Source organism: Ostrea edulis, chromosome 1 (assembly GCF_947568905.1).
Source record: "Ostrea edulis chromosome 1, xbOstEdul1.1, whole genome shotgun sequence".
In the NCBI taxonomy this organism is placed as follows: Eukaryota; Metazoa; Mollusca; class Bivalvia; order Ostreida; family Ostreidae; genus Ostrea; species Ostrea edulis.
The window spans coordinates 81,080,349-81,105,013 of NC_079164.1; the positions used below are offsets into that span (position 1 = coordinate 81,080,349).

Sequence of the window (24,665 nt, forward strand, 5' to 3'; positions counted from 1 at the left end):
TTTTGGTTCAAAATTGTTTAGTACACTTTTTTTTAATTCTGCTTAGATTTAAATGAGGTTAAGCATTGACCAAGTTGAATGTCAGAAGTAGTCCAATTAATGTTTTGTGTGGTTTAGTTTTTTGTTGTTGGTTTTTTTTTTTACCCTTCTTGGTATCAAACATTTTTTCAAATTTCAAGCGAATGCCCCTATTTTATTCCAATTGTAAAGGCCGAAGCCCTTGATATCAACACCTTAGTTTAAAAAAAACTGCCTTGACCATAAATTTTGAATGGTTAGTGTCTTAGTGATAAGGCTTTCATATTTCACATGTATATTCCTTGTGGCACTGTAAATACCAAAATTTGATCTCATGACCCTGACTTTGAGGTTTGAACTACTTTTAATAAACTTTTAACCTTGGCCATTGTCAACTTTACTGCCATAGGGAGCATCAGTGTTTCACAAATACATCTTGTCTCTTGTTTTACTTGCTTATCTTGCTGAGCTACTCACAATGTACAATTACCGTAAAACAGGGTTTTTTCTTTTTCGTGATAATCCAATTTTTACTCTGTGAGCATTTTTGAATCGCAAACAATTCAATTTACATAAAATTTACACCAATCGTGTACCATATCTTACAAGATAAGAATAATTCAGTGAGTAGAAACTCGCCACCTTAGGTGTAGTACTAATTATCTTAAACGACGGCCAGGTGTTATCACTCTGTACACGCACCCGTTAACTTGTTGAGTTATAACACACGTAACAGTTACAGTGTATGTCTGTTCGTACAAAATGAAACCTTTCAATTAATTGTAACTCTAAAATTTTGACTTGGAGAATCGAAAACAAAGAGCTATGCAAATAAAATAAAGGTATTTTCACAAAATTTGTGTGCCCCACCCCCCCCCCCCCCCCCCCCCCCCCCCCCCCCCCCAAAAAAAAACTTTTATACTATGTAAATATATTTATCATCTATTTCTTTTACAGAATGTGAAAAAATATATGACAATGTATCAGTCCCTTTTGTCAAGCACCAATACCAACAGCATAGAGATCCGTTGACTTAAGCAGGAATGATTTGTGATTTGTCAGTTGAAAATGAAAGGATCAGAAGTGAGAAAAAGGAATTTGAAAATGAAATCTTTTCTCTTAAGAAACAAGAGGCAGGGCTCCAGCAGCTAGCCAAGGAAAATCTCTCATTAAGGAGATCCCAAGATTCTGTTCAGGAGTTGGAAGAGAAATTGGGCCAAGTTCGAGAAGAGAAGAAAACTTTGCAAACAACAATGAAAAGTATGACAAGTCAAGTGGAAAGTTTGCAGCAGGAGAAACAATGTCTGGAAGATAGACTTGGAAAAATCCAGGAGAAAGATTACACCAGTGACAAGAGGCTGGAGCACATGGCTGCTAAGCTGTCAGATTTTGAGTCAAATTACAACAAACGAGAAAATGATTTCAAGGCAGTGATGGAGCAGAAAGGAAAACTGGAGGCAATTGTTAGGGAGAACAACACAGAGATTAAGGAACTGGAAAGATTACTGTCAGGTAGACATTGAAAAATATCATCTTAGAAACATCAACTGTCCTTGCTGTCTGAAGTTGTTTTCTTGGACATTATGCATTCAGTTTACTATTTAATTTTACAGAAACTAGAGCAGAGTGTGAAGATCTAAAATCTGATGCCAAAAAGCAGATCAGTGAGCAGTTGAGCAGTAGGCAAAAGGAGCATGAGGCAGCTTTTGCAGAGATGAAAATGAAAATTAGGGTAGGGGTGAAAAAAACCTGATGATACATGTACTTTGATGTAACCTTTTACTCAAATCTAGTTGACTGAATGCTACAAACTTTGCTACATTATTGTAATGTGTATTATATTTTTTTTTTATTTGCTGGATACATCATCATCTGTGAAACGCTTTTATTATAACAAGAGATAAAACAACAGTAGTATATAATGCAGTGTATTGTTTCAGGAAAAAGACCATAGCTTGCGGGATAGCAACAAGCAAATTCGTCACCTTGAAAATGAAATGAAGAACCTGGTGAAGAAAAGTGAGAGCAAAGATGCTGAAATGAAGGTACAAACTAAGGGCTGTTCCAGAAATGATCAAATGGGGGGGGGGGGGGGGGGGGTCGGGCGGCAAAAGATATTTTTTTGTGTAGGTGGTCGTATTTTTTCATATTTTATTTGGTCCGTGGTTGGACTGTTAAAAAAATATTTATTGTGGGTAGTTTCTATTGTTTTATTTTGTGCCACGTGGGTGTTGAGTTTTCAGAATATATTTATTGTCGCTCTTGTCGTGTTGGTTACAAAATGTCGGAGGGAAAATTGAAAACGTGCTTTCGAAATCGGAAGTAACATAGAACTATTCGAGTTGTCGCTCTTTGCAGCGCATAACTTTCCATTACGGCACTCTTCAAATTAGAGGCGCGTTTAGTAGAGTCCCTTTGGACGTGATGGCGGCGAACTCTGTTCTGTAGATTATTACAGTTTACAGTGCATTGATTTTAGGAATATTTTGAAACCAATAGGTATTCCATTTTCTAATAAAAATAGGCAAACCTTAGTTGATTTATATGAGGGTACCGATGCGTTATATTTATCAGTCAGTGTGATGGTGATATAGAGGCCTCCGGGCGCGGGCTCCATTAGAAGACGAACGATTCGTGGAAAAACATATCCATACCCATTTCATGATAATACCATCGTTTGGACTCCCAATCTTTCCAACATTCCCGCCATAGATGCCTTTGATTGTTGATGTGACATCGTTTCTTCAGAACTACTGTGATACAATGTCGCACAGGCATTACCACGTCATTGACTAGAATGTTTGTCCCGAAAACCTCGCGAGATTTGTACCGTTTTCAATTTTAAAAATATTTTTGTGGTGGGTCTGGTTAGTTTTTTTTTTAATTAGATGGGTCATTGTAAAATGAGTTTATCAATTTGATGGGTCATGGGGTAATTTTTAAAAAAAAATTATGGGTGCTTGGTATATACAAAAGGTGCCTCCCGACCCGACCCGACACACACACACAGACACACACACACACACACACACACCCTGTATTTATTTCTGGACTAGCCCTAACTGGAAACAAAACAAATAATTGCCTGCTCAAAAGAAATAAACTAGGTACATTAATAGCAGACCAAATAACCATGATTTACTGTCAACTTATTCCCCATTGAGAATGGAAGACTCATATAATTTTTAAGTCACAGGTTAAAGTTTTTAAAAGGGTCGCGGTGTAGGAATACACGTCTGATTACACCGTATGAGCAGAATCAAACCAAAGTGTACAGAGAGGCTCTTCAAAACTAATCCATAGAGAGGGGGGTGTTTATTGCTTCTCAAAGTCGATGGTCAGGGTCCCTGGAGAAAAGTCCGTTTACACAATCAAAGTCTACATCACAGGTTCTTCGCACTAGGTACATTTAATCTTCATGGAGTGAGAAAATGCAAAAAAGGTGTTGGGTTGTTTTCCTTTTCTTTTTTACAAATCTTGTCTTAAAGACCAAGAATACAGGAAATGAATTTGAATTTCTTTTATGTAAGATACAAACCAAATTGTATTTGAAGATCCTAGTTCATTAATTTCACATGGAAAATGGATGATGCCCACCTGCAGTCTTCGACGTTAACAGGTGGCCCAATGCCAGTAAAATCGGGATTGGGCTTCTAAAAATATTTAACCCAGGAGTCCGGAGGGCCTGTAAATGTTATATTGTATGTTTTGTATATATTACAAATATAGCGTGAGATTGACTCTAGTGATGAAACGATTGTCGCCGATGATCGATTGTCGGTCGTTCAGAGACCTACGATGCTACCAATCGATTACAAAATAAAAGTCGCCGACATCGTTGACCAAACAAAATCCGGACGTCACTTCAACTTTGTTCAAATTTTATTTTCTGTATGTCAAACCCGATCAAAAATAAGCAAACAAAATGGCGGGAGATATGAAGGATGGTAACAACAATGACATTCAACAGTCAAATAAAGGAGCCTATCTCTGATATCTACGATACATTGAGATTATAGATTAATTCCATTACTTGATATATTGGAATTTTGATTTATTTACCAGTGAATAAATGAAACAAAGAAAAATTCAAATGTTGTTTCCATAAATTTAATGATTCTGTTTCATCTAATTTGAGGGGAAAACACTTAAATACCAATTCCGATTATAATCGATTACATGTGTCCGATTATTACCGATAATCGATTGTGGTTTTTGGTCCGATTGCCCATCACTAATTGACTCAGACTTTGTCATGACTTACATGTAGCAATGAAATTTTGCATTGAAAAATGATCCTGCCTTTTATGAAGTATAGGGAGGTACAGCTCTGGAAGTTAATGTAAATATATAGTATGTGCATATATAAAAATTACATGCACATATATATTTACATTAACTTCCAATGTCCGTGTTGGGATTCCCGTGGGGTTTCGGATTAGAATAGGTATTCTGCCATAGACAAGACGAAGTCTGCAGATAGCTAACCGCCTTTTAATGTTGCGCAGGTGCAAGTGAAAGTGGTAAAAGGCTACAAACAAAACAAGACAATCATAAGTTCACAATCATGACACACATCAATATACAATGTATATAACATGCAAATACATGCATGGTATCCTCCAAATGAAATATAAAGTCATCTGATATCTAATTAATTCAGTATCAAATATTGAGATGAATGACACACATAGCAGAAAGTAACTTATGCCGATACAACTATGACACTAATGGTGAACCGTAGAATGTAGGAATTGAATAAATCAGTAATATTTACAAGAATCAAGTATGTATTGCAACAATACCATCAATTACTTATGACTTAAAGATAATTAAGCTGACTCTTGACTAAACACATGTTGCATGCGTATGATTGACACAACTCAATTCGATCTGCAATAATGTGCAAATGTAAACAATAGATCATAATTGAAAATACAAATATATCAGCACGATAAGTACAAATGATTTACAAATAAATGTAAATACTTACACCGTGGCGAACCAAAAAGAAAAGATGAATACACAGAATGCTCTAAACATTGCTGGCGCGAAGAAAAAACGTGCGTTAACTCAAAATACAAAAGAGTTCCATCCTCTCTTATATAATTAACTCGTACATATGTAATTCGTATAGAAAGAGAATGTTTCGCAAGTGGATTCAAACATATGACAGGACAATAGGTCCTCAGTACCCCCTTGCTTGTCGTAAGAGGCGACTAATAGGGGCGGTCCTTCGGATGAGACGGCAAAAACCAAGGTCCCGTGTCACAGCAGGTGTGGCACGATAAAGATCCCTTCCTGCTCGATGACCATAAGCGCCAAGCATAGGCCTAAATTATGTAGCCCTTCACCGGCAGTGGCAACGTCTCCATATGAGTGAAATATTTTCAACAGGGACGTAAAATAATATTTAACCCGTGTAGGGAGGGGGCTCTTGAGTGAAATTCCAAACCTCACAAGCGTATTTCACAATCACAACCATCAGATCCAAATAAATTTTTAAAAAACAGTATTACAAGGAGAGAAAAAAAGATCGAAAAGTTAAGCCTTTGCTGAGATTTAATTCAGGAGAAAACAATTTTTGGACGTGGTGAATTCAACAACATTACAAAAGTACTGATCATTACTTGAAAGTTGCTTACATTGCTTTGTGTATGATAATTACGTAAAGATTTTATGTTGACAATATGACTTTTTAAACAGGAAATTCGATCGAATAGGTGATCTTAGCCCACTTTTTTTATCACACATATCTGTTGTTTGAGAGGTACATGTATATAAAAATCGTAAACTCTATTGATATATAGAACTAAAATTTAATTTACCGTTTATAAAATGTTTGGAACATATTCTGGAATGTTCGGTGGGCTCCCAATAATCTCGCTTAATGGCTGACACCCACTTTGCTCTCAGGTGAGGGTCCCTAGGTATTCTAAAAAAAACTTGAGATCTGCGCCTGGTATCTGTCTATTTTTACAGCCATATGCACAGCAGTGGGCAGGCATTGTGAAGTTTTTAAACTAGAGAATCCAATGTCCAGGTCGATAACACGTGTCATAAATGTAAATAATCAAAATGGCGACGATACAGGTAAACTGTTATATAAGGAGAGTGGTAACCTTGCCCTGCACTGCGCATGCGTTATCGCGGGGAACTCTGGGACGGATATTTTGAAATATTTCAGGCGCGTAATAAGGTCTATACAAAACACAGTAGAACATGAGCTTCTGATGTCATCTGTTGAAAAATAAAATAAGATATAATAATGTCAGTTGTTCTTTAACTATGGTCATCTGGATATGTATTTTCATACAGTAGAACATGTTTGTACCTTGCAAATGACAAGTGGTCGAATTAGAAAAAAACATTTTGGGCCATTAAAATATTGTTAGGGCTTGCAAAATTATTATACTGGGAGGCCCAAAGGGCCTGTGCTTCGCAAAGTTTTTCGTGAAGACTGCACCTGTGTTTTAGATAGGTTACACTGCATCTGTAAGAAAAGGAAGTTTTAGTGTACGATAAAGGACACATAGTAGTTAAAGCTGGGCATATTTTTCACCATACTTGTACTGGGGTGGGGGGGGGGGGTGTTTAATTTATTTCATCAAAAAAGTATATGCATATACATGCACTAGAAATATCACAATACACACCGATAAATCTTATTGCAGACATGGAAGGCGGAGAAAGATAAACTGGTTTCTGCTCTGTCAGAGATTATTGAGAAACAAAGGGAGGACAAAGAAAGGGTTCAGGATCTAGAGAGTGAAAAATCTCGTCTGGAGGCTTTAGTTGAGGATCATATTCAAACCATAAGGCAGCTGACAGCATCAGGATCATCTGTTAAAAAGTCCGGACTGGTAAGGGTTGTGTTTCTTTTCAAAATTCAGTGCATTACATTATTTCAAACATATGTACATTAAGCTATGAAACCAATATTTATACTGTAAAATTTACTTTGGTGGCAGGGACAATCAATCCCCTGAATTCATTATCCACAAATGTGCTCATTTTTCTCAAACCAAGAAATTTTAACTCAATGAAAAGCAGTGATTTTACAATATGTGATTGAATTTCACATCATTAGAGTTCCATATTATCGCAATTGTTTTTGTCCTGTCTGTCATTCTGTCTGAAACTTTAATCTTGCTAATAACTTTTGAACAGTAAGTGATAGAGCTTTGATATTTCACATGAGTATTTCTTGTGACAAGACCTTTCCATGGGTACCAACATTTTTGACCCCTTGACCTTGGAGTTTGACCTACTTTTTGAAAACTTTAACTTTGCTAATAACTTTTGAACAGTATGTGATAGAGCTTTGATATTTCAAATGAGTATTCCTTGTGACAAGACCTTTCCATGGGTACCAATATTTTTGACCCTGTGACCTTGATCTTGGAGTGTGACCTACTTTTTGAAAACTTTAACCTTGCTAATAACTTTTGAACAGTAAGTGATATAGCTTTGATATTTCACATGAGTATTCCTTGTGACAAGACCTTTCCGTGGGTACCAACATTTTTTACCCTTTGACCTTGAAGTTTGACCTACTTTTTGAAAACTTTAACCTTACTAATAACTTTTGAATAGTAAGTGATAGAGCCAGAGCTGCCAACCCTCACAATTTTGTCGTAAGACTTACGATTTTTGGACCGAAAATACGCCTTACGATTTCAATATATATCTTCCAATTTTCGCCTATTTGACATTTCAAAAGTTTTAGAGCTGTCCGTCAATGGTTTTTACTTTTATAATAAACAAGCCATAGTCGTTACTACGTTTGTTTGCATAGTCTCTATATATACAGAATCTCGATCATTTTAATGCTTTGAAATAAACAATATGGCAGCTGCTACTAAACGTAAGGCATGTGTTGATGGAAATAACAACAATAATCCCCAAAAGAAGAGCCAGAAATTCAAAGAAAAATATGCAAGTACTCTGTAAACGTCTATTTGTTTCAAAGTCAGAAAGGGGGAGTTTGTATGATAAGTGTACAATCTGTTTGACAAACTTCAGCATCTCACGGTGGGGAAAATTACATTAAAACACTTGGCAGAATAACTGACACAGTAACTGTAAAATTATATAATATACTAATGTAACAATATTTTTTACACAAGTTTTAAAAAGTAAAATCAATAAAAGATGTATTTGACCTTCTGCAGTTGTAAAATGCATATTAACAATTAGTATGTCTAAATTCATTAAATTTGTATTTGAAGTATGCCTAAAATTGCTCAGGTTACATATTTATTCATAAAAGATCTCCAGCGGCAGGGGGCCGCCTAGGCTCCCTGACCCCCGCCTTACTATTTTCCATTTCATAATGTTGGCAGCTCTGTAGAGCTTTGATATTTCACATGAGTATTCCTATAGTTACAAGACCTTTCCATTGGTATTAAACCTTTTGACCTTGACATTTGACCTACTTTTAATTTTTTTTTTACATTGGTCATAACTTCTAAATGGTAAATATTAGAGCTTTCCTGTTGTACATGAGCATTTCTTTTGACAAGATCTTTCTACTGGTACTAAGCTATTTGCCCTTGTGACCTTGGCCATCTTCGGAATTGGCCATTATCAGGGGCATTTGTGTTTCACAAACACATCTTTGTCTTCTTTTTTTTTTGTGTATGTGTGTGTTACCAAATTTTTTTTTTACCTTGAGACCTTGATCATGGGGTTTGACCTACTTTTGAAAAACTTTAACGTTGGCCAATATCAACTTTGCTCCCATGCATGTTTCACAAACACTTTTTTAAAAATTAGGTAGTGACTATCATGCTCTTGGTACAGTTTCTCTAATTTTAGTTTCTCCCTGAATTACGTAAGAAAAAATTGAATTTTTCCAGAGAAGCACCTGCAATTCGTCAGATGTATCCATGTTGGAAAACAATGAGACTCCACTCAGAAGGACTTCAACCAGAAGAGGAAGAAAACGGAGATCATATTCCATGTCAGAGGTGGAGGTAAGTCAAGGATACAAACAATTCAGTCTACAAAAGTTGTATAAAACTTCATTGATAAAACTGGTGTGTAGCCTGCAGGTGCTTTATTATTACTTCTTTAAACTTTCACACTGAGCCTGTTTTTGATTTTAAAAACAAATACTGAATGCAGCATTATTTTTGCTGTCAGGAATGAATCCACAAAATTAAAATTTGTTTTGTCGTAACATGACATCCATGATACTGCATCAAAACACATTTGCCTAAAATAGAATGACCTATGTCATTGAATTCAAATAGCATAAAGAATATTATGTCCATTAAACACAACTATTTTTTTATGTAAATGTAAGATGTCTCTCAATGTGTCTTCAAAGATTGCCAATTACATGCTGCAAGCTTTTAGGAGGTACATGCATCATCTCTTTGAATAGATAGCTTTAAAATTTACCTTGGTTATTAAAAAAAAAATTGCAATTTAGTTGAAATCACTAAATAGAATAAAGATTTAATCTCCTGATCTATAGACTGGCAGTCTTATGCCTTCATCCACTGGGCTAACCAGCTAGGTGACACATTTAAAAGGACAAGGAATGTACACAGATATATTATATCTGATATCTGTTTATTCATTTGCGACCTGCTTCCTTTTTGAAATATGTGATGTTTTACTCATCCTTTAACAAATGGAATGATTTTGCAAATCCAAAGAATTGGGATTCAAGTGTGACGGAAATAAATGTAGTATAAAAACTGAATATATATTCTAATAAACCAAAGCAACAAGTAACAACAGTTTTTGAATAAAGCTAGGGGTCTATGACTATTACAGGAGGGATCATTCCTGATGCACTTGATCCCAGCACATTTTTGCAAATATTTCTGTGATTAAGTTCGACTTTTTCATTTTAAAAAAGTGACTCCACACAGGTAAACGTGATTACAAGATATCCACTGTTCTCCTGCAGGTGACACAAAAATGATCTGTACCTCACATTTTCTGGAATCCCATTATGAAATTTAAATGACACAATTCTTGGGTTCTTCAGAATCCCGTTTCCAAGAAGAAAGACAGTCATGTATCGCTGTTGTCTGAGGACGTGGGTGATGATAGAGCAAGGATCCACATAGATGCCACTCCACCTGTGGCTGCCAAAACTTTACGGAGGACTAGGAAGAAACATCGGTCCTCAACTGACCTTCTCCGGGTAAAATTACTCATTCCTGTGTTGGTTACATTTCTCTGGTTGAATCAGAATATGTTTACATATTACGTAACAGAAATGTAATGTTAGTTATTGATTGATAATTTGTACATTGATACAGGAGGAAGCAAAAGATTCATCCAAATCAAAGGTAGACATGGCAGACAAAGAAAATAAAACCGTCAAAAGAATTGGCTCCCTGTTGTCTGTGTTGAAAAAGTCACCAATTTCAAGATCAGGTATCATAATAAAAGAATGGGGTTTTTTTTTGCAGAACATGAAAGAATAAGCTCAGAATTTGTACAGTGAACAAGAACCTATTTTGTGAAAATTCTACATGCATGTACAATGTATGCTTATAAACCAAATTAACCATATTTGCAAAGTAAACTTCCTGTTGATGTTTTGTCTTGAAGCCAAGAAAAATCTAGCAGGAATCAAAGAAGTAGCTTCACCAAACCAGAATCTGGGATCATCATTGGTGGAAGTGGAGGACTGTGGTACACAAATGTCAGCAGAGAAAAATAAGGAACCACCGTCTCGCAAGAAATCCCGACGACATGCATTGTATAAAGAGCCCCTAACAATATCGGAGCCACTGGACTGTGGACAGTTCATTGTAAGTAACACTACAGAATCTTATTATATACCCATCAATGTTACGTTTTTGGATACTGTTGATTTCACAGAATGGGATCCGATTTTCAGGATCACCACACTGGTTTTCTGAAACTGGTGATGTCACAATGCATGAAATTTCATGCAAGTGTTTTTTTTTGGGGTTGGGGGGGGGGGGGGGGGGATATCAACTGTGTCGAAGTCAAATGCATAAGGGGGTATATTATAAATTTATCATTGCTACAGTAACTTGAACCGAAGAGTTGGATCACATCTCGTTGATAGGTGCGGATCATCAGATCAATCTCAACGCTTTGTATCTCATATGATCTGATGATTCGCTCCTGTCAACTCGACATGATCCGACTCTTCGGATCATGTTACTGTAGTAATAATACATTCCAGGATAATTCAAACATTAGGACGTTAAAATGGGTGGAATGTAAATACAGTATTCAGCCTTATTTTTGATGCAGTTTGATTATCCTAATATCTCTGTACATCAAATCTGATAGACTCTTAATTAATTATAGTGGAGCCTTGTTAATCTGGACACTTTGGTTCCCAGCAAAATTATCCACATAAATGAAGCGTCCAGATAACTGAATCGCATATTTTAGACCTTCTTGAATTGATATGTTAACGTTGTTGATTTGATTTATTGGAGAAATCATAACAATGGTATTGTTTACATGCATTTCATTGGCCTTTTGTATTATCATTCTGATCCTTAGATATGTCATTTTTCGATAATTTTAATTCATGAGCATGTAACAAGATTTACATTCTCTTGTTCATAAAGTTGTTCTATACCTTGTGGCATTTAGAAATAGATTTTTAAAAATTCTTGAAAATCATGTTTTCTTTATTAAAGATATAAAACCAGCAGACAATTCTAAAATTACTCCATTTCTGCTGACAAACTGGAAGAAATGATGCAAAACTGATCAGGAATATTATTGGAATTTTGTAACATTTTTCAAATCTCAAAATTTTTTGCTGCACTTTTAAATTAATATATATAATGTTCTCTACACAATCTCTTCATAATTCTTTATAAGTGCCTTCCTTTTTTCTGAAGGATATCTCAGAAACAATATGCAACATGCTAAGGTTTCATATAGATTATGAAAAGCCATTTTGCTTGAATATCATACATGTTTTGATCTTTTGTCTTTTCAGAACACTACTCCAGAGGAGAATGTGCATGATACAGTGCAGAAGAGGTTAAGGAGAAGACCCAGAAAGTGAACAAGGGAGGCTACTCCTACAGCATATGTGCCAAACAATTTTACTTTCCATTGACGTCATTGTATCGTGACTTTTACAGCTTTTTCATTTGGAAGACATTTTTTGTGTTGTTTTAAAGCCAGATGTACACATGACGAGTTGTTAGTAGTTAACTCTCATCACTCACCTCCATGAGAAATCAGGGTGTGTCTCTCGCCTCTTCTTCTTCTGTCTCCTTTTCTTCTTCAGACGTGTCTGCTGCATGTCAAATATCTCTTGATACAAGAGATAGTATCACAGGTGTTCATGTATATCAGTTACATTGTACAAGTTGTGATCTTGTTCAAAATATAACATGTACAATTTGGCCTGTACAAGAATTTGGAAATTTACATCGATTCTAATCTATGTAATATTCTTTGAGTGGAGCAGTAGTCGCCAATTTAATTTCATACATTACTAATAACTAATTCAATATAATGAGTAATTTCTATTCAATGTATTTTTTTATCATTTGCCAGTATATACAAAAAATAAAATCATTATATACACACACACAAAATCATGGTGTGTTTCACTGCATTATTTCAGCATTCTACAAGTACAGTGTTATTTTCAAGATCTGCTGAGTTTTACTATCATCATGATCATGGGCATTACTGCTGAAATCAGGTAGAAATTACATGTAGATATTTAATTTATTTTCAAGATCTTATGTTTTCTCACATGAAGTCCATTCATTTAATCAACCATTCACATGTAACTGAAAGACTTGGTTTCATGTTTTACACTCGATCCTTGGCATTTACGATTGTCATGAGATAATGGCTGGACCAAAGATGACATTTTAGCTCATCTTAACCATGGTCTCGTTTTATTTTCTTTAATGATTGGACAGAGTGGAAATGCAGAGTGATGCATTGGCTAAAGTTTCACATAATTCAATGTTCTGTACCAAGGATAGGTTATCTTCTATGTATGGCATATTTGATTATTTTCTCCGATTTACCCCCTGCAAACAAAAATGGGGGTGGGGGGTGTTTATACTGGAATCACCTTGTCCATTCATAGACATACTTTTCCCAGACTACATCTTTCACACTGATGACCAGATTTGATTAGACTTTGTTTGTAATGAAGATGTGGACCTGCTATTATAATTGATATTTTTTCATTTAAGGAAATTCTGGATATATTTTTATCAACTTTATGGGCTTAGTCATTTAAGTTTAGATTTTGTAATGACATGTTCTCTCAGAGTCTACTGCATAAAAAAATATTAGAAGTTGTAATGGAATCACCATGTAGACATGATTTTGTCAGGTGGTGTTCTGAGAGAATTTCTTACTGAAAATTTAAATTTGTATACTTTTTATTTACCATATTATGTATAAAGATGTGCATCTTGTATTTTCATCATGATTGGACAAGTTTTCTTTATTTTATAGTGTTCCACAACATTATGGACATGGTCATTTTGTTTCGATTTTGTAATGGCATCTCACAGAGACTACCACATTAAGTTTAGGATAGGGTATGATGAAATCAGCATGTCTGTTTTCTGTGGATATCATTCTGTCCAGACATATTCTATTAAGAGACTAATGCATGGATTTGATTTTTTTTTGGTTGAAAATTTGCATTCTTTATTACCCAATGATTATTAATAAATACCAAGGTCAAAGGAATTTAAAGTATCCTGTATCTTGTATTCAGATGAGTGATATATGTGTTTCTGGTCTTCAGCTATACAATTTTTTTTACAAATATTCCCCATTATCGATGAGCTCCACAGTGGGTATTGTTGTTAGGAGAGTTCTAGTATTTGATTGGTTAGAATATATAACAGGTCATTGTCATTGAAAACATGCATGTAAACAAGTGTGTAGAAGTTTTCTTTGGGTTCTGTTTTCACATAAAAACTTGTGTTGTGAAATTTGATACTTGTATTGTATATTCCATATATCATCTGTTTTATACCTTGCCTGTTTCTAATTTAGCCCGTCATTCCTTATTTTTCAATAAAAATACAATTATTGTAGTCATCACAGGGATACAATTTTGTGTTGTTTTTTATCTCCTCCACCACCACATTGGTATCCGTATGTCTGTCTGTCTGTAGACATGATTGTCTGTACATCTGAAATTTTCATAATTGGACCATTTTTATAACTCTTTAGACGGGACATATGGTACAGTGATGTCTGTATGTCCGGTCATCTGTCTGTTCTGTTAATGTAATTTTCATTTTTCTGTCACAAATCAAGCTGAAACTTGCTGTGTAGCTTCTTTGTGGGTCACTCTAGATCTTGTTGCAATTTTGATCTATTTCAGCATCCCTTGTAGGAGTTTTGCCCCTTTATTTGAAAATTAATGTTATATGATTTGATTGTATCTTGCTTAACGTCTCTCTCTCTCTCGAGAATTTTTCACTCATACGGAGATGTCACCAAGATTGGTGAAGGGCTTCAAAATTTAGGCCATTGCTCAGCACTTACGGCATTTGAGCAGTGAGGGTTCCTTAGCATGCCATACATACTGCAACACAGGACATCCGTTTTGAAGGTCATCTCTGAAGACCTGTGACATTCACACCTAATGCCAAGCGTTTGGTGATGGAACTGTCACTACCTGTTTTAACGACTTCAGTTCGTCGCGACTGGAATTCAAACCCCAGCATTCCGCATGCAGGGTGAATGCTCTAACCACTAGGCCACCGCGGCTGTCCATAATTTGTTCAAACTGCAATTTTCAAATGAGCACCTTATTTTACGATATGTTTGCATAGGTGGCAAGGATTTTTGAGAAAATTACATATTGAACTTGGTCAGTTTTGAGCACAAGCCTTGTTTACATACCAAAGAATTGAGACTGCTGTATCTCACTTGTAACTCGAACTGACATTCAAATTTTTTCTGACCATTAGAAATACATGCATCTTTTGTAAACATTAAAAGTGGAAAAATAAAATTAGACAATTTTCAGCTCAAATTGTGTCCTTGCCCATTTAAGGCAAGACTTTCATAATTTGCATAGATTCCTTATATGGTAAGGCCTTACATTTCACACGTGATCTTGAACTTTGAAAGTGATTCCAATTTCAAAACTTTAATCTTACTCTTAACTTTTAAATAGTGAGTGATAGAGCTCTTATATGTTATGTATACAATCCTTATATGTATAAAGTTTCTAACATTGTGACCTTTTGAGTTTAACCTACTAGCTCTTATATGTTATGTATACAATCCTTATATGTATAAAGTTTCTAACATTGTGACCTTTTGAGTTTAACCTACTTTTAAGAAAATGTAACCTACATGTATTAAATATCTCCTGAACTATTTAGGGGTAGTGCTGCCATGTATACAGATTCTATATAACAAGACCTTTCATGTGATACCATGGTGTTACTTTAAAAAACAATAGAACCATGAGCCACATTGCTCACCTGAGTCCCCTTAACCCCATCTTAGCGAGCCAAGTGTCTGATTCGCTTACTCTCATGAGAGTAAGTGAATCGAACACTTGGCTTGCGAAGATACCTTGGCCCATATCTAAATATTGTCCCTAAATTTGCATTCAGTGATTTTTTATGACCCGTTTTAAGTCCGAATATCGGTCCTTTCCCCTCCCAAAAATTATCAATTTTTTTCCCAATTTAACTTGCACTTTTCCCAATAATAAAAACTGGCAAAAAATGTATCTGTTAAAAAATAAGTTCAATGTGAATAGTTTATGTATGACATGACAAAGATGCATCAATTCTAAATGATTTAGAAAGGATAGTAAAAAAGTTTAAGAGCTTAAAGAAAAGAAAGTTAAATAAATGAAGAATGACATGTAAAATAAAAGATGACATCAATTTGTATTTGATTTCTTGTTTGATACAATATATTTACAATAATGTCTAGGTTTTCCAATTTGAAGCCACAGGACCCTTTTGAAAAATCATTATGTAAAACTTCGGTCTCTATTGTGGCCTCAACCTACCCCAGGGGGCCATGATTTTTACAAACTTGAATCTGCACTGACAGGAAGCTCCAAAGCTGTCCTGTAAACTTCTCTGGCCCAATGTTCTTGAAAAGATTTTCTCTATATATTTGTATGTAAAACTTTGATCCCCTATTGTGGCCCCACCTACTCCTAGGACCATGATTTGAACAAACTTGAATCTGCACTATGTCAAAGCTGTCACGTAAATTTGTACTTTCCTGGCCCAGTGGTTCTTGAGAAGGTTTTTAAGGTGGATCGATCCTTATGTGACAGTTTAAGAAAACCGCTAATTCATAGATATATAAAAATTAATTGTGGATATTAGAGAAATCATTGTGTCATAGACATGCAGGAGAGGAAATTCCAGCATATTGGGCATGATTGCCCTTGACAACATTTTTACTAGTAAAACTATAAATAATTGATTATCTATGGAAAATAAAAATCTTTTTCAGTATCAAAAGTTTACCAGATTTTTTATTTTGTTCAGTGAATGAAATTCCTCTGAAAGATATATTTCTATCATGCGCAAACTTTAATTAAATAAAGATTTTGCAAAAACCTATGACATCACATGAGGATTGATCAACCTTAAATGACTCCACCCTAATTTTACATTTTAGTGATTATCTCCCCTTTGAAGGAGGGCATGGCCCTTCTTTTGACCAAACTTGAGTCCCTTCACTCAAGGATGCTTTTTGGCAAGTTTGGTTGAAATTGGCCCAGTGGTTCTCACTTCTGGAGAAGAAGTCGAAAATGTAAAAAGTTTACAGACAGATGATGGACAACAGGCGATCAGAAAAGCTCACTTGAGCTTTAAGCTCAGGTGAACTTAAAAAAACTGACCTGTTCAATATCTCCTGAACTATTTAAGGTATATATTTTGTTTATGGATTTCTTATGGCGAGACCTTTCATATCATACCATATGGCTTGAAACTAACTTTTTATGTCACCAGTCCAGCTGGACTAATAGGGTAAAATTTCAACCAGTCTGCAGAAAAATTTACCAGCCCCCCAGGGTTTTCCAGAAATAATTAAACATAATTATTTTGTTCATGTTATTAAAATAAAATGACGGAATTTAACTTGATATGACTCGGACAATATTGTAAGTTATGTGAGATTTATATTTACTAATCTGGTTCGTCTCATATCTACAGAGGAATGCCAAATATGTGCGTTTAAGATTCCATAAGTATGTTTTCCAAAATGACGTTTTAGAAAATTGACCAGTCCCATCGAACTGACTAAAACAAATGTCAGTCAGTCAGCCAGACTTTTAACCAGTCACAGACTGACAGGCATCAGTCAGTCCGCCAGACTTTTAACCAGTCACAGACTGACGGGCATCAGTCAGTCCGCCAGACTTTTAACCAGTCACGGACTGACGGGCATATGTTAATTTCAAGTCCTGTACCATGATCTATGTGACCTTGACCTCCCAGAACAGCAAGGGTGTCCGGGTAGCGCTCTCGCTTCTCATGGCTGTGACCCAAGTTTCGATCCCCGTGATCAGCAGTATGGTATGGTGGTTGCCCGCTTAGACATGTGGGTTTCCTCCCAAATAAATCACCCCCTAGCGCAAACATCCGTGCATCAAAGGACCCCATTGGAAATAAGCTTTTGAGCTTTCATGGGTAAATTTCCATTCAGTTACTGTATGTCAGGACCCTTTGAAATTTATCATGTGGATAAAAATCATTAACAGCTGAAAAACAGCAGTGCCAAGGTGTTGTTTACTCTAAATTCACTTCTAACTGCAAAGTTTCATTGTTAAATGTTTTTAAAATTCATCTTTGGAGTCTTTCAGACAACTACTTAGTAATGGTCTGTTGGGTTCAATTTTATAATATTTTTAAAAGTAATAATGCCCCTGTCACCCTGGAGCTTTAAAGTTTTAGCAAAATGTCTCAAATTAAAAATCCAAAGGCATAGAAGGGATTCAAACCCAGGAACTTTCATGTGGAGGTTAGAAGCTCTATCCACCAAGCCACTTAAGCTGATGACAACCTTTGGAAAAATTAAACATTAGATGTTTTATATGACTAATTAAACTATAGAATATTTAATTGTATTTTCATAATTAAAAAAAAATCATGAGTAAATCATTTACACTGGGGATGGATTTTAAGTAGGTCAATGTCCCCATACTGTGATGCACTGTACCTCTCCATTCCTTAATCAGGTCGAGGAATCTATCAAGTCCTCCTGATGAATGGTAACAGGATAAACCGTGATGAAATTAGATTTAAATAATTTATTAGTAATCACATGATCAACATTCATTTTAAACACATACCAGGAGAGATGATAAAAATTAGTTTTCAATTGCAGCTATTATGTAGGAGAGCTGAAAAGAAATCGTTTTTGGGAGATCATAACTCGCTTTAAACCACAATTCAAATATAGCACCAATACTTGTAGGTAGGTAAGTTGATACCAGTACATGTATAAATCGATTGAAAGTTGAACAATCAGTCTAGCGTGACGAAATTGTCCAGAGACGGAACCTTCAGCATTTTCCCATTCTTACTCACTCGACTTACTGATCTTTTGGGTACGGCAAGTTTTGGTCTTCCTGAGCGTTCAGTGAATGTTTCTACACAACCCAATCCATTGAATCCTTTCCTGATAGAGGAACTGTAGTCTCCAACTCCAGACTTTTTCTTGAAGATATTAAAATGACTAAGTTCTTGAAGTTCTATTGGATCATCACATTTCTGTCTCTTTATCGGATTCTGACTGGCTGTTCCAATTTTTAAATATCTGACCTCTGCTCCTGACTCATGATGGCGTTTGGACTGAGAATGCTGGGTATTTGTTGCTTTCAGTATTTCTGGAGATACCAATTTCCTGGAATACTCTTCTAAGTCCACCTCTTTCACTTTCTCTATCGACTCATCAAATAAAACGGGCGTATTCACACTATTCTTATTGTCGCTATAGGGACTTTCACTCATCATTTTGTCCACAAAACTAACACTGCTCACATTTTCTCCTTTTGGGCTCTGAATTGCTTTCCGATAATTCATAATCTTCCTCTTTAATGTATGTTTTTCTTTTTCCACCTTCTTGAGATCTTCCTCGGAGTGAGCCAGCTGCTCTTTTAACAGTGTTACCTCCCTTTCCATCTCTCGTAGAACATGATCTTTTGATATGTTCTCTCGTTTGAACTTGTCAAACTCTGCTTTTACAGCTTTCTTTTCTGCTTTGAGTTTGTCATACTCCCTCTTAAGCATACTGCAATAAGTGGCTAGATTCTGTACGCTTTCTTTGCTAGCTTCTCCATACTGCTGAATAGTGTCTTTTATATCATCTTCACAGGCTGTGAAATAAAATCTGTGACTTGTATAGATATTTCTAATTTTAAAACACACATACTTTGTCAACCATTGTGTTATAAAAACTATTTCAAAAATTCTCCAATGTTGATATAAATTTCCTTACCAGTTTATTATTTTGTTGAGCTAAATCATTTCTAATAGCATACTGATACTATGCAGAATTTGGGTGTAAACTTCCTGTTTGCTTTAAAATGACTCTTAATACTGTATTCTTTCTTACAAATCAAATTATAGAGTTATTAAGTACTGTACCTGTCAATAATCTCTCAATATTCTGGTATTGTGAAAATTTCTGTTTAATTTTCAAACACGTCTCCCTCTCTTTCTCGACGGCCTTTTGTTGCACTTGATAGAAATGTAATTGTTTCTTCAAGCTTGAGATATTTGACTGCTCTTCAAAGTACTTAGACTCTGCAACATCTTTCTCTTTTTTCACACACTTCAGCTTTCTATTTAGTGACTCATTGTCACTCTCAAGGTCTTTCACCTTTAGATCAAGCGTCTGTTTTTCAGCCTGTAAATTTTGTATGGAATTCTTTAATCGACCTACGTCACTATCATCACCTTCATTGTCATCTTCACCATCAAAGAAGAGGCGATGTATAGTTCTGGAGGGATCGACCCGACTTCGACAGCTGGGACAGGTGTTAGATGTCTTCAGCCATGTCGACAAACAGCCCTCATGGAATGTGTGACCGCACTGGACAGCCGCTATTGCCACTGATGCATCATTTACAAAATGTTCAGCACATATACAACACTGAGCCCTCATGTCTCACGATAACATCATTCCCTGAAAGGTAATGTATTCATGCATCTTAGAAAAAGATTTTAATCTTAATCATGTTAATATGACATACAAATTGTACTCAAGTCTATGGAAATATGCAACTGTAAGCAATACAAACATTTGCAACTTCAAATTACTACTAACTTTTTTAAAATGAAAAATTTGGGACCACAAACTTCTAATCTGTGATTGCATTATCATTAATTCTAAATTTAAATTATCGATGTTACAATTTTTCAGTTATAATATACCCATAACTTACCTAAGTTTGAACCGACCGCAAAGCAAGACCTTAAAGGTAACATATATGCGAAAGGAAAACAAGAGGCCCATGGGCCACATCGCTCACCTGAGTAACATTAGTCCTGCATTTTTAAAAGATTTTTTTTTACCAATCTTTATTCCCATGAAAATTCTGACCTCATATTGTGACCTCAACCTAGCCCCAAATGATTACAGATTCTGAAAATGAATTCAAATAACAAAACGATGCCTCAACACCCATATGACTAACATGACCTTGATGTTCTGAATAAGACCAAGGTCATATGATATATGATATATTGCCATAAGAAATCTATATACAAACAAGAGATTGTAAAACACATATGCCCCCCCCCCCATGGTGCAAAATTGAAAAGGGTTATACACATGCCTTATTTAATTGATAGTAGTATCACCAATTCAAAATACTGAGCAGACAATATCTTCCTATGTCAGGAGTTGATTGACCATGTGACTTAAAAATCAATAGGGGTCATCTACTCCTTATGCTGTATCAGTGTACCCAGTTTGGTGTCACTAAATAATTCTTAAAGTATAGGAGACAATATATTACTATGTCCAGTTTAACCCTTGGCCTTTGACCATGTGACCTCAAAATCAAGAGGGGTCATCTTCTCCTGAAGATGTAACAGTGTACCATGTTTGATGTCTGTCAAGCAAAGGGTTCTCTAGACATTAAGTGGTCAGTATATTCCTATGTCCAGTTTGACCCTTGACCTTTGACCATGTGACCTCAATATCAATAAGGGTCATCTACTCCTTGGGATGTACCAGTGTACCAAGTTTGGTGTCTGTCAAACAAAGGGTTCTCAAGATATTGAGCGGACAGTGTCTTCCTATGTCCAGAGTAGACTGACCCTTGGCCTTTGACCTATTGACCTGAAAAAACAATACAGGTCCTCTTCTACTCATAACCAACCCACATGTGAAATATCATTACATTCAAGTGAATGGTTTTCAAGATATTGAGTGAACAATATGTGGTCTACAGACCAACCGACAGGTGCAAAGCAATATGCCCCTCTTCTTTGAAGGGGGCATAAATATAAATACTCTACCTCAAATATTTCAGGAGATATAGAATAGGGCAGATTTTATTAAAAGTAGGTCAAACACCAAGTATAACAAGGTCTTGCCATGAAGAACCTATACACAAAATATAAAAGCTTTACCTTAAAAATAGTTCAGGTCAGGTTTTTAAGAAAGTGGGTCAAGTTCATAAGATAAAATATGATTGTATCACAAAGTCTTGTTATAAAGAATATATATACAAAGCATGGAAGCCATACCTTGAATGATTCCAGATATTTATTATTATTAAGAATTATATTTTTTCTGTGGCATCGTAACAACAGTAGAGGAAAAGTCTTGTCTCCTCAGCTTAATGTCATATCATTTGGATTCAGTGGTTAATGCAGTGTGTGTTGATCTTGATGTGTCCATTGGGATGCATGTTTATTAAAATCATGTGTCCTCCGCAAATCTAATGCATAACTTACACAGCACTCATGCCAAAATGAATCACTGGACCCCACCCTACCCCCAGGGTCTATGATTTGCACAAACTTGGATCTACTTTATGTCAGGAACCTAGTGGTTCTTGAGAAGATTTTCCCTATATATTCACATGGAAAACTTTGATCCACTATTGTGGCCCCGGGGGCCATGATTTGAGCAAACTCAAATCTGCTCTATGTCAAGTAGCTTTCATGTAAGTTTAAACTTTTCTGGCTCAGTGGTTCTTGAGAAAATTTAAATTCAAAAGATTTTCCATATATACTCGAATGTAAAACTTTGATCTCCTATTGTGGCCAACCCTCTCTGCCTTGGGGCCATGATTTGAACAAGCTTCAATTTGCACTATCTATGTCTGGAAGCTTTCATGTAAATTTCAACTTTTCTGGCCCAGTAGTTCTTGAGAAGATTTTTAAAGATTTTCCCTCTATAATCTCATGTAAAACTTTGATCTCCTATTGTGGCCAACCCTCTCTGCCTTGGGGCCATGATTTGAACAAGCTTCAATTTGCACTATCTATGTCTGGAAGCTTTCATGTAAATTTCAACTTTTCTGGCCCAGTAGTTCTTGAGAAGATTTTTAAAGATTTTCCCTCTATAATCTCATGTAAAACTTTGATCTCCTATTGTGGCCCCAATCTACCCCCATGGACCATGATTTGAACAAACATGAATCTGCACTATATCAGAAAGCTTTCATGTAATTGTAAATTTCTTTGGCCCAATTGTTCTTGAGATGAAGATTTTTAAATGGCCCCAACTTATTTTTGCATTTTCATGATTATCTTCCCTTTGAAGGGGCCATAAGCCCTTCATTTGAACAAACTTGAATCCCCTTCACCTTGGGATGGTTTGTGCAAAGATTGGTTGAAATTATCCTGCTGATTCTGGAGAAGATCTTTAAATTTTCAGTGTATTTATGCTATTTCACTATTATCTACCCTTGATGAAAGGCATTGTCCTTTATCTAAACAAACATTTTAGTATTCCAATCATTGTCAAGTTAAAAAAAAGTAATAAAATGCTATTAATCCTTTCCCATATTTTTCTTAATCAAATGAAATAAATCAAAACATACAAAACCCTCAATCATGTCAATATATTATATTTTGAGGTCAGAAACTACATTCAGGTTTTAAAAACGAAGGGCAATAACTGTGTAGAAAGTTGCATGTGCACAAAATTATTGGAATACTAAATTGTCAGGCCCGGAGTGAATGTGACGTATTGCAATGGGTCCTCGGTAAAGTCAATGTTTACACGGAATTAAAGTGGATACTGACAGCATTAAAGGGGTTAGGAGGCAAATGTTAGTGATAAATACTGACGAGTTATATTCATTGTGCAGCAGTCCAAAGCAAAATTCTTGATTTCTCCAAAACGGTGTTTAATTCCTATAATTTACTGTTTAATTTCATGGCTTGGTGGGTAATGGGTGGTTTCGTCCTGATTACTTATTCGCACCTAGTGGATTCGCACCCAGTGGTTTCGTCCCAATTTCAATGCAGGTAACATAAGGTAGAGGATTGGCTTATAGTCGAGTGGTTTCGCCCCGATGTACTAATCGAGTGGTTTCACCCCGATTTACCTGCGTAGAATCTAGTTATATATGTACAACAGCGTGTAGATGCGTGTTGGAATTGGTGTAGTTACCGATGTCTGACATCGGTGAAGTGCAAAAACTATTCTTGTCTACTTTATCTTTTTTTTAAAAAATCTAAACTGTGGTCTGTAATTTCATTCAATTTTACTGGCAGTAAATGCCTCTTGAAAGTATGATTGTTATGAAATGTATATCAATTATACTTTTTTATGATTGCTAATTTTTCAAAAAATTAAATTCTTAATTTTGTGATTTATATAAATTCTAAGATTAATAAAATCATACAATAGACACACTAATTTTATCTACATAATGCTAATTCTGTTTCATATGATAAATTTTACTTACTGATTTTCCACAATGAACTTGATGCAACTTGCCATGGCAAAAATTCTTGGTATAATGATAAAAATGGACATAGTTTGGATGTTGGTAAATTAATATACTGTATAGTATTCATTGATTTCAATTGTTCATCGTTAATAGAGAGTATGCTCTGATCAATCGTCCCGACCACTGTTGTCGTATCTAAACATCCAAAAATTGTTGGCATATGGAAAAAAATGAACATAACTTGGGCGTCGGTAAATCAATATATAGCATTCATTAATTTCAATTCAATTGCTCATCGTTAAAGGAGAGTATGCACTGATCAATCGTTCCGACCCCTGTTGCGAAACCACTCAGGATGAATCCACTTGGGGCATACAGGTAAAGGTGCGAATCCACTAGGTGTGAATAGGTAATCGGGACGAAACCACCCGCATTCGCTTGGTGAATCAAGTGCATTGATAAAATTTTCAAACTTCTGTGAACAAACTTGAATCCCTTTCACCCAAGGATGCTTTTTGGTTTTGGAGAAGTCAAAAATGTGAAAAGTTTAAAGACTGACGGACAAACAGATGGACGACGGGTGATCAGAAAAACAATTGACTTTCAGCTCAGGCGAGCTAAAAAGGATTTCTCCAATAAAACATTCTTGGTCAGAATATGGCTTATACAGTGTCCTTTGGACAATTTCTCTGACATCAAAGTGTAATACTCTCTAATCTTAAACTTAAAGAAAGTGTCAAAAGCTTTCTTTTTCTTTACCCTAAACAGCTAA

At 35.6% G+C, this 24,665-nt stretch overlaps 3 protein-coding genes across 3 annotated transcripts in view; 1 reads left to right on the top strand and 2 right to left on the bottom strand.

The window, feature by feature from the left end:
- The window catches only part of LOC130054058 (uncharacterized), a 1,204,346-nt gene that overhangs the window by 1,007,672 nt on the left and 172,009 nt on the right, over positions 1-24,665 (bottom strand). The window lies entirely within an intron of this gene.
- Positions 1,062-12,049, top strand: LOC130048215 (uncharacterized). The gene is made up of 9 exons (XM_056144622.1): positions 1,062-1,530; positions 1,632-1,750; positions 1,959-2,063; positions 6,693-6,881; positions 8,880-8,996; positions 10,025-10,183; positions 10,302-10,419; positions 10,597-10,799; positions 11,981-12,049. Exons 1-9 carry the CDS (start codon positions 1,062-1,064, stop codon positions 12,047-12,049), a joined length of 1,548 nt encoding a protein of 515 aa, XP_056000597.1.
- LOC125679206 (E3 ubiquitin-protein ligase TRAIP-like) overlaps positions 18,266-24,665 on the bottom strand; it is a 6,638-nt gene continuing 238 nt past the window's right edge. Inside the window, exons 2-3 of the mRNA XM_048918235.2 lie at positions 19,620-20,160; positions 18,266-19,348 (exon numbers count right to left, since the gene is read on the bottom strand). Coding sequence (XP_048774192.2) covers positions 18,498-19,348; positions 19,620-20,139 — 1,371 coding nt within the window. The 5' untranslated portion in view covers positions 20,140-20,160 and the 3' untranslated portion in view covers positions 18,266-18,497. The remainder of the gene's footprint in view (positions 19,349-19,619; positions 20,161-24,665) is intronic.